This window comes from Lactuca saligna, chromosome 4 (assembly GCF_052625555.1).
Source record: "Lactuca saligna cultivar CGN05327 chromosome 4, ASM5262555v1, whole genome shotgun sequence".
Taxonomy (NCBI): domain Eukaryota; kingdom Viridiplantae; phylum Streptophyta; class Magnoliopsida; order Asterales; family Asteraceae; genus Lactuca; species Lactuca saligna.
The window spans coordinates 310564178-310576662 of NC_136420.1; the positions used below are offsets into that span (position 1 = coordinate 310564178).

The window sequence follows — 12485 nt, forward strand, 5'->3', positions numbered from 1 at the left end:
TATGTCATCGACATACAAAACTAGAAAGCTAACTATACTCTTAATAGCTTTGACATATACACAGGACTCATCCTCACTCCTAGAGAAACCAAACTCTTTGACTTTCTAATCGAAGCAAAGATTCCATATGCGATATGTTTGCTTCAATCCATAGATGGATTTCTTAAGCTTGCACACTCTATTGGGGTATTTAGCATCTACAAAACCTTCTGGATGACACATGTAAACATCTTCATCCATCTTCCCATTAAGGAAAGCGGTTTTGACATCCATCTGCCAAATTTCATAATCATGGAATACAGCGATAGCTAACATAACCCTAATAGATTTGATCGTGACCACCGGTGAGAAGGTCTCATCATAGTCAACCCATGGGGTTTGAATAAAAGCCCTTCGCAACCAGCCGTGCCTTGAACATATGCATCTTTCCATCCATGTCGGTCTTCTTCTTGAAGATTCATTTGCACCCAACTATCTTTCGACCTAGTACATTGTCAACCAAGTTCTAAACTTGATTTTCATACATGGACTGGATCTCGTTGTCCATTGCCTCTTTCCATTTTTCAGAATTTGGGCCCGCCATGGCTTCCTTGTAGTTAGTAGGCTCATCCAAATTTACCAGTGTACTATTACTAATAAACGTATCACCTTCCGTAGTAATATAGAAACCATAAAACTTCAGTGTCATTCTAACTCGAGTGGAATGTCAAAGAGGTAATGACTCGTCAATCGGTTCAACAGGAATATCTTCCTCTGGTTGAGCGTTAATATTAGAGGTTCCTTCATCACTTGAATCTTGAAGCACTTCAATATCAATTTTCCTCTCATTGTCCTCTTGCAATATGAGTTCCCTCTTGCAAAAAAAAAACCCTCCTTTCTACAAAGACCACATTATCACTAGGTTTGCAGTAAAGATATAGCCGATGAAAATACACCGCTCACTTCGAGGTTCAAGATTATCGTGAGTCTCTCGTCTTATGAAAGCTTCACAACCCCAAACCTTGATATGTGCCAACGATGGAACCTTCCCTATCCACATCTCATGAGGTGTTTTGGAAACCATCTTTGTCAGGACTAGATTAGGGATATGGGTGGAAGTCTCTAAGGCATACCCCAGAATGATATCGGAAGTGAAGCTTGACTCATCATGGAACGAACCATGTCCAAAAAGGTTCGATTACGCCTCTCAGCTACACCATTCAGCTATGGTGTCCTAGGAGGTGACAATTGTGAAAAAATTCCATATTCCTTAAGATAGTTGTGGAACTCGATACTAAGATACTCACCACCCCTATCGGATATAAGCATCTTTGTCTTCCTGCCCAATTGATTCTCCACTTCTTTCTTAAACTCTTTAAACTATTCAAAGGTTTCTGACTTATGCTTGATTAAGTAGATATATCCATATCTGCTATAATCATCAATAAAAGTCACATAGAATCGGTTAGCATCCCTTGTGGTGAATTTAAAGGGCCCACACACATATGTGTGTATGAGATCCAACAATCCCTCACCTCTTTCACAAGTACCAGTTAAAGGTGATTTAGTCATCTTTCCAAGAAAACAAGACTCACACGTGTCTTTTGACCTAAGGTCAAATGACTCCATCACTCCGTCCTTTTGGAGTTAGGCTATGCGCTTCTTCTTGACATGTCAAAGACGATAATGCCATAAGCATGCCTTGTCTAAACCATTAGACAAATCAATATGCAACACATTATTTCCTAATTTATCTACAACCATCACAGTTTCATATACAACATCACAAGGCAATGCTTCAAAATAAAATAAACCATTATAATAAGCATTAATAGAACCAATTTCATTATTAAATGAAAATCTAAAACCTTTTCTGTACAAACCATGAAAAGAAATAATATTCCTCGTCATTTATGACGAGTAGCAACAATCATTCAAATCTAATATTAACCCACTACTAAGAACTAAAGAGTAAACTTTGATCTTGGTGACAGGCAAAGATTTCCTATTCCCCATTATCAGGTTCATCTTTCCATGCTCCACATCCTTACTTCTTTTAGTCCCTGCGAAGATGGGCTTTATCTTCCCATCCTTGATGTCTTGCAAGTACTTTGAGCAGCTTCTCTTCCAATGCCCCTTGTCTTGGCAATAGAAGCACATTGCTTCCTTCGGATCGAAAGAGGGAGGAGCAGAACCAGACTTTGCTTTGGATCCACTAGAGGACCCTTCATGGGAATTTCCCTTCCAGCTCGACTTAGAGGGATGTTTCCTCTTTTTCCTTTTTCCTTGTCCAATGGCCAGGACAGGAGTAGCAGTAATAGGAGTGGGAATGACATTTTTCCCTTTCAGACCACTTTCAGCAGCTCTAAGTAAACCTTTAAGTTTGCTCAAGGTGACTTCGTCCTTACTCAAATGATAAGTCATCTTGAACTAATCATAGCAGCGAGGTAAAGAGTGTAGGAGTATTTCAATAGCCAACTTTTCATTAACGTTCACATTTAGCTTGAGCAGACAATCCACATATCTCTTCATACGTTGCAGGTGGGTCGTGATGGACTCTACATCCTTCATCTTGGTCGTGATGAATTGAGTGACTATATCGTACCTCTATTGACACACTCTTTGATGGTACTTTTCCATCAAGTCCAAGCACATCTCGTAGGACCAATAGTCCTCATAGAACTGCTGCAGTTCGAGAGTCATAGTGGCAACCATGATACACGACACTTTGGTCGCATCTTTGACATGGGCCTTGTATTTAGAGATTTCTTCGAGAGTCTACTTTGACTTATCAATCTCGTTCAGCTCCTTATCAATGACATACTCATTTTCCTCGAATTGCAAGGCCATTCGAATATTGCGGATCCAATCATTGAAATTGGACCTATCGAATGCTACCTTCACGCAAATGCTCAAGAGCGAGAAAGTGTTGGAGGAGTTGTTGTTTGAGGAGGCTGAAAAGTTGTTTGAAGTTGACATCTGCAAAAGAAGAAGGATAGGTTTTGATTAGATAGGAATCCTTAATATAACATCCAAAATGAAATATTAAGGCTACGACTCAACACAATAATTCACAATTCGGAAGAGGGATGTCGTAATCCAATTGTAAATTATTTGAAGGTAGGTAAATGGCGATTTACCACTTCCACCACGAAAAACGAAATTTAAATAATTAGGTTTTATTAAATAAAATTCCTAGATCTTTTGAGATTCATTGAACTTTTCAATGACATGTTTAATCTCGATTATGCCCTTCAAGTTTGTCATTGGGATACCGAGGATCACAAACAATGTGTGAATAACTATGCAAATTAGCTTGGTACTCTCGTTGTCATTTACCACCTAATCAATATGATGGTTAGCCACACACGCTCCATTGATCAATGATAATTTCAAAGCAATAACCCTAAACTAGCATAAAATTTTTGAAATTAATATGAAAACTAGGGTTTGATTATTACCTCTCTTGTTATCTCGTAATAACAAGTAATCCAATGATGATCTTGACTCTCGAAAGCTTGAGTGCCCCACGCGTTGCACCTCTAATGGAATCACAAACACCAAGAGAAAAGGATGAGTGAGAGAGGGGAAAAATCGGCTATGGTTTCTCTTCTATGAAGCAGTTGCCGATTTCAAGAAGTGTAGGGGTCTTTATATACTTGTGGCTGCTAGGGTTTCCTAGTAAAACCCTAATTCCTTACTTAGGCTCCAAGAAGCCCATGAAACTTCCTTCTGGAATGCCTTGGATGATTTTTATAGGGCTTTCTATAGATTTGTTCAACCCATAAAAAAGGAGTCCACTGCAACTATCATTGATTTGCAATATCATTCCCCGTACTGTTAATCAGTTCCTTTAATCCTAAAATTAATATCAAATTAATTTCTGATTAAATACTAATTAAATAATATGATTTCCTATTAATATATAGTTCTTATAATATATTAATATATCATTAAATAACCTCTCTCTCTTCAAAGTCACCCTGTCAAGTTGCTATAGTGAAGGCAACTCAAAAGGTTCATGTTACTATCAAATCAAGTACATATCAATTATAATTATGGGCCTAGATACCTAATCCAACAGTATTTTAGGGAACTCACTAAGCTTTGTGTTTACGATTTAATGTTTAAATGTTTCAGGTACTTCTGATTTCGAAAGGGAAGGACTCGACTTGATCGTAATGCATTCATTAGAGTTTTTTCGCAATATCTGTTTTATGATCTTATACTGATGTTTTGATAATACTTGTATACTTTAATTATCTTTTGGATGGATGAATGAATGGTTTTGGTTGTTCAAAAATAAAATTTTTACTTAGCATTTTTTTAGCACGTTACACAATACGGAGGAAGGGTAAGGGGAGAAGATGGCTCGATGATGGGGGTGGGTCTAAACCGATTGTCTTCCTCTAATCGCGTTCGTGTGTTTTTCCATAGATTCAAAACCAAATCCTAGATGAAATTGGGAGTCGTGACTATGGAGGCATCTAACAATGGCATTGATGGCAAAGGCTGATAGCTATGGAAAGAGGTCGAAGGTGGTTTTTGCAAACTAAGAGAGAAAGATGGTTATGGGGAAGGAGAAGACGGTGGGATGAGGTTATATATTTTCTATTTTTAGAAAGTGTATGTATGTATGTGTTTTTGAGTTGTGTGTGTGTGTGTGTGAGAGAGAGAGAGAGAGATGTATGGGCCCTCTTTTATTTTTTTAATTATTAAAATATTAAAAATGTAAAAATAAAAATAAAAGGATATAATAGCCATTTTAATTATCAGAGGAATCAAAACCACACAAAAGATGGTTACAATGACCATCAATCCAAAAATGTTAATGTTTAGACCAAAACTTGAAAAAAAAATGCATATCCCATGAAACATTTTTTCAGTTTTGTCCAAATATAAATTAATTTAAAAGGGTATTAAAGTTTTTTTTTTTTTTTTTTTGCCTAGTTTAGGGACCAACTATACAGAAAATCAAAACCATAGGGGTTAGTAGTCTGTGTAACGAAAAAAAAAAGTTAGGGATGAAAACTACAAATCTGAATAACCATAAGGACCATTTATGTAATTTTGTTAATAAGTTAAAAGTGAATAACAAATTTAGCTACTATGGTAAGTCAAAATTTATTAGTGTTTCTACATGTTTCTCTCTCTTTTTTTAATATTCAACACCACATATATCAAGCATTAGTAGTCTATATGTATACCCATTTATGTGGAGCTCAATGGTCCTCCTGTCTTTTCTCAGTTTTGCTGTTTTTGGACATTCTTAGGAAAATTCGAAATGAGTCCCAAAGTAAAAAGTCTACAATACCCCAACTTTCACAATGGAAGAACAAGAACTTCCGAATTCTAAACAAGATTCAGAAATTCAAAACTCATCCATCATACGAACACACAAAGATTTCTTAAAACTTTATAGAAACTCATCCCTCCTTGATCTTCCTTTTCTCCAATTAATCTTTTATGCTTATAGGCATCACATTCACAAAACGATCTGTCGATCAAATCAATGAATAACACCAATCTTGTAATCATCTGGATATTAATCATTACCATCATCGTACCCATCAAGTCGAATAAAGGAACCGATCGACCAACTAATGTAGGCTTGGCAAACTATTGCACCATTCTTAGCATCGATGGTGGTGGTGTTCGTGGCCTCATTCCTAGTACAATCCTTGCATTTCTTGAATCCAAACTTCAGGTAAATGTATATTATATATTTCGAGATCTATTGTTATTGTTTTTGTTGTTGTTTATTTATATATGTTATAGAGTTTTTTTATATATATTGGATTTGTTGTTTTGAGATAGGAAATAGATGGACCAAATGCGCGACTTGCAGATTATTTTGATGTGATTGCTGGAACGAGCACTGGAGGGTTGATGACGACGATGCTTACAGCTCCTGATTATAGAAATCGTCCGCTTTATGCTGCGAGAGACATTAATGGATTCTACTTTCAACATTCGCCGAAAATATTTCCTCAACTAAGGTGAATTTTGATGATTTTTTTTTTTTAAAAATGGTGTGGTTTTGATTGAAACATTGTTTTCATTATCTTTTTCGAATCAAATACAGCGATGATGATGATACGATAATTAGTGAAAAATTTTCTACTCAACATGAAGCATGCGATGGGTAAACACCTTCAACTACTTTTGTAGTTCATGTTAAGAGGGTGTTTTGAAGTGTGTTATGAAACTGGTTATTTGATTATTACAATTTAAAGTTGTGATGAACAATTTTCAGTGTTTGGATATATCGATGTATTTTTTAAGAATTTTTGAAAGTTGATGGATCAAATAATCAGTTTCATACCAACTTCAACAAAACCGATCATTTAAAATACTTTTTGATTACCGACTTATCACTATTTTTATCTTATTTTAGAAACATTTTCCCAATGAGGAAAATTTCTAAAAATATTTTTATAGTTGATAGAAAGTAAATTGTCATAATATGAGTTTACATATTTTAACGTTAAATTATCATTTTTTTTATTAATCTTTTATAAACTTCTTACCTGATTATCACAACTTCAATAACAAATATAAAATATATATCCAAACACTATCTCTTAAAAAATGTTCTCCAATAGCGGATTATATGATTTTGTTACTTGTAAAGTCAGTTTCAAAACACACATCCAAACAACCCTAACTTTTTATTATCATCTATTTCTAAAATTAACCCGATTATTAAATACCATGAAAATAAAAGGCAAATACTTGTATAGTTGTATAGATCTAAATTGATTTTTACCATTGTAGTCGAATCAAGTTCCTGAACTCGGTAGCGGGGATGTTTGGTGAGGTCGCCGGACCAAAGTACGACGGAAAATACATCCGATCATTAACCAAGACGCTATTACGAAATATGACAATTAAACAGACGCTAACAGACATTGTTATTCCTGCTTTCGATATCAAGCATCTTCAACCTACCATCTTCTCCACAGCTCAAGTAAGCTATATAACTACTCAATTCATCGAATTGATCTTCGTTAGGGTTTGGAAGTTTAATGATAACGAGTTTCAGTTTGATTCGTTTAGGCAAAAGAAATTGCCTGGAAAGATGCGCAATTAGCGGATGTATGCATCAGCACTGCGGCAGCTCCGACGTATTTTCCGCCGTATTATTTTGAGACGAGAGATACCGATGGAACCAAACACACTTTCGATCTCATCGATGGTGGAGTTGCTGCAAACAATCCGGTAATTATTGTTTCTCTTTTTACTACAATTTTTATCTTATATGGTTTTATTTTGCAATTTTTTTCTTTTGAAGTTTTTATAATATTTTCGGTGTTTTTTCTAAAAAATAAATAACTGTTTTTTAGTTTTTAGTTACAATAGTTTTGATCCAAAAAAATATAGTGAAATAAAAAAAACTCAAATAAGTATCAAAATTACAAAAGAAAACATTTTGTGACAAAAACTGTAAAAATCAACTATATTCAAAGGACGAGCATAATTTACCCTCGACACTAACTTTGGAAATTAACATATATTAAAAACGTTTTTACAATTATTAGGGCCATAAAAGTGGTATTTTTACTTTGTACGAATAATAGCATGTATTATATAGGTTAATTAAAGAAAAGAAAAATAAATATAAAAATCAAAATATTTAATAACTTTGAATTTATAAGAAAATAAGAAAAATAATGAATTATTATAATAGAATTGTTTTTTATTTTTTAAATATAAACAAATAATTTAAAAAAAAAAAATAAAAAAAAAACTAATGAACTTTAATTTTGAGAAACTTTAAAATTAAAAAGTAAGTTGATTAATGAAATTGATATCCATTTATTACTTTATTTATTGCAATTATTACATTAAAATATTATGTGAAATTTAATACAATATAAAAACTCATAAAATAACACAATGAAAAAAAAAACTAATTCAAAATAACTATAAAATAACATTTGATAAATTGAATGAACGTTTAACAAATAACAAAAGAAAAAAATCTTTATTTATTAGAGTAGATAATGCATAAAATAAGTTAAAATCGTCTATATCTTTAATGTAAAAAACATCTTGAATAGTTTTATTTGATAATTGGAGTTATTCTTACACAACAATTTATAATTTAAAATGTTACTATTGGTAAGAAATAGTGTATACTATAAGATTTTAGGACAAAAAAGATTGTTAACTGAAAAGTACAAATCCTTTAAATTAAGTAAAAAAAATATTTTTTTTTTATTTGTAGGAATTTATATAAAAATTGATAATGTAAAGTATTATTTAAACAACAAACAATTGATAATTGACAGACGCAACTTGCCTTGACACATATACATAAGGAAGTGTTGATGGGGAAATACAGATTCGCGGGTGCAACTTCGAACCACGTTGATGCCAAAAGGATGCTTGTTCTTTCACTTGGAACCGGCATGCAAAAATTCACCGAAAGATATACAGCACAAAAGGCTGCAAGATGGGGTTTGCTGAGGTGGATTTTCGACAATGGGTCCACCCCAATTCTACATATTTACAGTGATGCCAGCTCAGATATGGTTGATATCCACGTGTCAACTCTTTTTAGAGCCTTGAACGCCGAAAAGAATTATCTACGCATTCAGGTAATCTTCCAAATTTCCAAATCCTTTTTTGCTTTTTTATGAAATACGAATATTATATTAATATGTTGATAATGGCAGGAAGAGAACTTGACAGGGGACCAAACATCGGTGGATATTTCAACAATGGAGAACATGAAAGCTTTAGAAAATATCGGGAAAAAACTGTTGCAAAAAAACGTCTCAAGATTAGACGTTGAATCAGGCAAATTCTTAGAGGTTAAAGGCGCGGGAACAAACGCTGAAGCTTTAACACATTTCGCCAGACAACTTTGTGCAGAAAGAAAACGTCGCCGTTGTACAAATTAAGGTTTCTTCCATTCGTCTTTTTTTGTCTTTATTCTACCAGATCGATCAATCTTGTAACGTCTTTTTGTTTTAACAACTTAGGATTCATTAATCATTAATCATTATAGATTCATTTTTTTTATATATAAAAATCATCATATAACATTCAAATCACATTCATCAATAAGCAATAATTGGTTTGAATTAAGGACAAAAATTTTTGTATCACTGAATTGCTAGAGTTGAGAACATGTTTCCGGAATCCTGAAATAACACATTTACCAAGGGTAAGATAGTAATTTTACTGAAGGTTAATTCTTATACATATATTGGTATAAAAATATTACTTACAGTTAATTTTTTGTGGAATTACTTGAACATTCTGGCAAATGCTTTCTTTTCTTGATCCCTCCTATCAGCAATCTGCATACACATTCGAATATAAATTTAAGTAAAAAACAAAATTTATCTCTTTGTATTAAATAAAGAAATTAAAGATGAAATTGAAATTGAAATTTGAGAGAAAGGACTTACCCTCTTCTTAGCTGCAGCTAGCTCTTTCTTTATTCCACCTGAATTAACCAAAAACATAAAAAGCATCAGATAAGATGTAATTTACTTTTTTACCCTTACTAGCAATAATAATATATTAACAATTAAAATGGTAAATTAAACTTACCATCATTAGGTTCCAACACCAGTGCTTTCTTGAAACTTTCAACAGCTGAATCAATGTCATTGAGTGCCATACTTGCCTGTTTGTTATGTAAAAAAATATGTATTTTTTATGTTTACAACTGATTTTTAATTATAATTTATAAATAAATATATTAATATATAAATATAACAACCTGGCCTTGACGAAAAAGAGCTTTCACATTATCATCCATTTCACGAAGTGCAAAGTCAGCATCCAGTAATGCTCCTTTCAGATCTCCAAGTTTCAATTTGCAAGCCTAAAATTAAATAAATAAATAAATAAATAATCCACTTTATACCCTTCTTTAAATATGTTTTATAGAATATTTTGCTGTTTAAATTGTCTTTTTAGCAACTTACAGAACTGTTTGTGAATATCTGTGATTTTGTCTTCCTTAAAGAATCAGTTTTCCCTGAAAAATCAAAAGAGCATAATATAATATGTATCAATTTACTATTAAATAAAATAATAAATAATAAAGATTTCTCATTATATTCACCTTCATCAATATCTTCCTTCTCCCAGCAGATATCCAAGTAACGCAAAGCCTTACGATACTTCCTAAGGGCATTTTTGTAATCTTGCTTCTACAAAATGCAAAAACAACCACAAAAAATATCATTTTTTATAAAGGGGTCAAAATGTTGCGTGTTTATGCAAATAACATTTTATACTTATCTGTATAAAAGACAGTATTTTGACAACAGTTTTGGAAAAGACTTATTAATTTTACTATGAGGTGAAACCCTTTAAACAATAAAAGGGCAAAAACAGAAAGTTAAGTCAAAACTTTTGATTTAGATTGTAGAATTATAGAATGATAAAGTTTAGGTTGTATAATGTTGTGTCTTTTTATCAATTAACCCTAAAGAATATACAAAATTACATTATCCAAGTAATAAAATTTAGAGTACCTTAAACTGTTCATTCCCAAAAGTTTTAATGGCATCAACAGCAGTCATCCACCATGAAACTTCTTCAGGTTTAACATCAAGATCAAGAGGCCAATCAGGATAAGTATCACCATCTTTAAAAAAGTCACAAACACCATCATCTTCTCCTTCTAGAAGCTCCCCACAATCTTGTATAACAACTTCTTGAGTAGGTAAATCGTTTTCTACAGTTGTAGTATGCTCAACTGATCTAACAACTCCCATTCCTTTTATAACTCTACCAAAAACTACATGTTTCCCATCTAAATGAGATGTACGTGTGGTTGTGATGAAAAATTGAGAGCCATTTGTGTTTGGACCAGAATTGGCCATTGATAGCATTCCTTTTCTTTCATGTTTCAATTCGAAATTCTCATCTTCAAATTTTAAACCATAGATTGATTCTCCTCCTGTGCCATTTCGAGCAGATATATCGCCTCCTTGAATCATGAAACCTTTGATCACACGATGAAAACATGATCCCTGCAAGTTATGATCAGACAATAAGATAATGGTGTTCAACTTAGATATGTGTGTACTTGTTTGATTATTGTATTTGGTTCTCTGTTTTTCATGAATATGTTTGATTTTGTAAGTTTTGATGTAGGATTGGTTGATTTGCTAATGGTATGTGTTATACAAAGTAGAAAAGGAACATAAGGCATGTATGAATTATATGAATAAACTTGGGATTAAGCCTATACAAGCTTTACATGATATCAAGTTGCACTTAGAGTTTGACAGATGAGAGACATTAATTATAAATTGGCATTAAAAAGTTCAATAGAAAGTCTCTTGCTTGTCAAACTGAAAAAAAAAAAAAAAAAAAAAAAAAAGGCTTTCATTCATATAATTCATACGAATTTGAGGAACCCTAACAAAGAGAAAATCAAAATATTCGATTAGCTTGTTGAATCGCAAGGAAACTCATTGAGTGAAGGACATAAAACTTGCAAAACACATACGATTTTCAAATGAACAACTAGTAGAACAGATAGAATCAGGTTTCTGAGAAAACTAAAACTACAAACAACCAATCATAGGTAAAAAATTACGATATCAAACATATTTGCGAAAATACAGAATCATATATAGTAAACAGATAGAAAGGCTATCAAGTGTTGATGAACAAGATTATACCTTCAAATGGAGGGGAACACCAGTGTTAGGACCAATCCCCTTCTCTCCAGTACAAAGAGCCCTAAAATTCTCAGCAGTTTTGGGAACAATGTCTTTGTATAGCTCCACAACCAATCTCCCTTCAAGCTCACCTCCGATGCTTATATCCAAATAACACCGCGGATTCGCCATTTTTTTTTCTTTTCACAGAAGCCTCAAACAACACGAAAGAGAACTTAAAACCCTAGTAAACCACTTCGCTTCCTCTTCCGCCCGCTATTTATTTTGAAAGTTGTTAGGGGTTGATGCTAAGATACGCGGGGTACATTGTAGCACCCCTGTTGATAGGCTATGATCAGATGGGAAACGGAACAGGAAAAAGTGGTGTGCTCAAGGTGTTGGACGGTTGGATTTGATTTGATGAAGTAATCGGACGGTTGAGGAGGAAAGTGGAGAAAAGACGTTCGAGAATAAGGAGATTATCGTCGTATGATTTGACGTTGACGTGACCCTCGTGTGGATGTCGGGTTTTGATCCGATATGTGATACGGGTTGTCGGATATTTGGGTCCACCAACCTCATGACTTGGACGAGACATTGGAAAAAATTCAAGAGTGGTAAATATTTTAGGTTTTAGGGTTTCTAATACGATACAATTGGTGGAACCCATTTTGAATTATAGTACAAAAACCATTAAAAAGCATTCCATGAATAGGATTTGGGTTAAATGTTGGGATGTTCACAAAATACCAAGGAATCAAATATTTGTATCAACAAAAGTTAAAATAATTATTATTAGCTTTTCAAAGTTGATTAGTTGTAAAATATTTTTTGTTAAGGAGGCATTTTGAAACCGGTCGAGATAAG

The 12485-nt window shown here is 33.2% G+C and overlaps 2 protein-coding genes across 3 annotated transcripts; one reads left to right on the plus strand and one right to left on the minus strand.

The window, feature by feature from the left end:
* The first annotated feature begins 5219 nt into the window (after positions 1-5219).
* LOC145043950 (patatin-like protein 2) lies at positions 5220-8888 on the plus strand. Of its 2 annotated transcripts, XM_078992728.1 has the most exons (7): positions 5220-5686; positions 5797-5978; positions 6065-6124; positions 6757-6949; positions 7039-7200; positions 8274-8582; positions 8661-8888. In XM_078992728.1, exons 1-7 carry the CDS (start codon positions 5492-5494, stop codon positions 8886-8888), a joined length of 1329 nt encoding a protein of 442 aa, XP_078848854.1. In that variant the 5' UTR covers positions 5220-5491. The 2 variants fall into 2 exon arrangements, with proteins under 2 accessions (XP_078848854.1, XP_078848855.1); XM_078992729.1 differs by lacking the exon at positions 6065-6124 and having other exon boundaries at positions 5221-5686.
* An 83-nt stretch (positions 8889-8971) lies between these two features.
* On the minus strand, positions 8972-11909 carry LOC145043951 (peptidyl-prolyl cis-trans isomerase CYP40-like). Its single transcript, XM_078992730.1, has 9 exons — positions 11640-11909; positions 10482-10982; positions 10067-10154; positions 9927-9979; positions 9719-9823; positions 9547-9622; positions 9402-9439; positions 9219-9290; positions 8972-9131 (listed from the first exon to the last, which is right to left on the minus strand). The coding sequence occupies exons 1-8, from the start codon at positions 11808-11810 to the stop codon at positions 9237-9239; spliced, it is 1086 nt and encodes a 361-aa protein (XP_078848856.1). The 5' UTR covers positions 11811-11909; the 3' UTR covers positions 8972-9131; positions 9219-9236.
* Between the last annotated feature and the right edge of the window lie 576 nt (positions 11910-12485).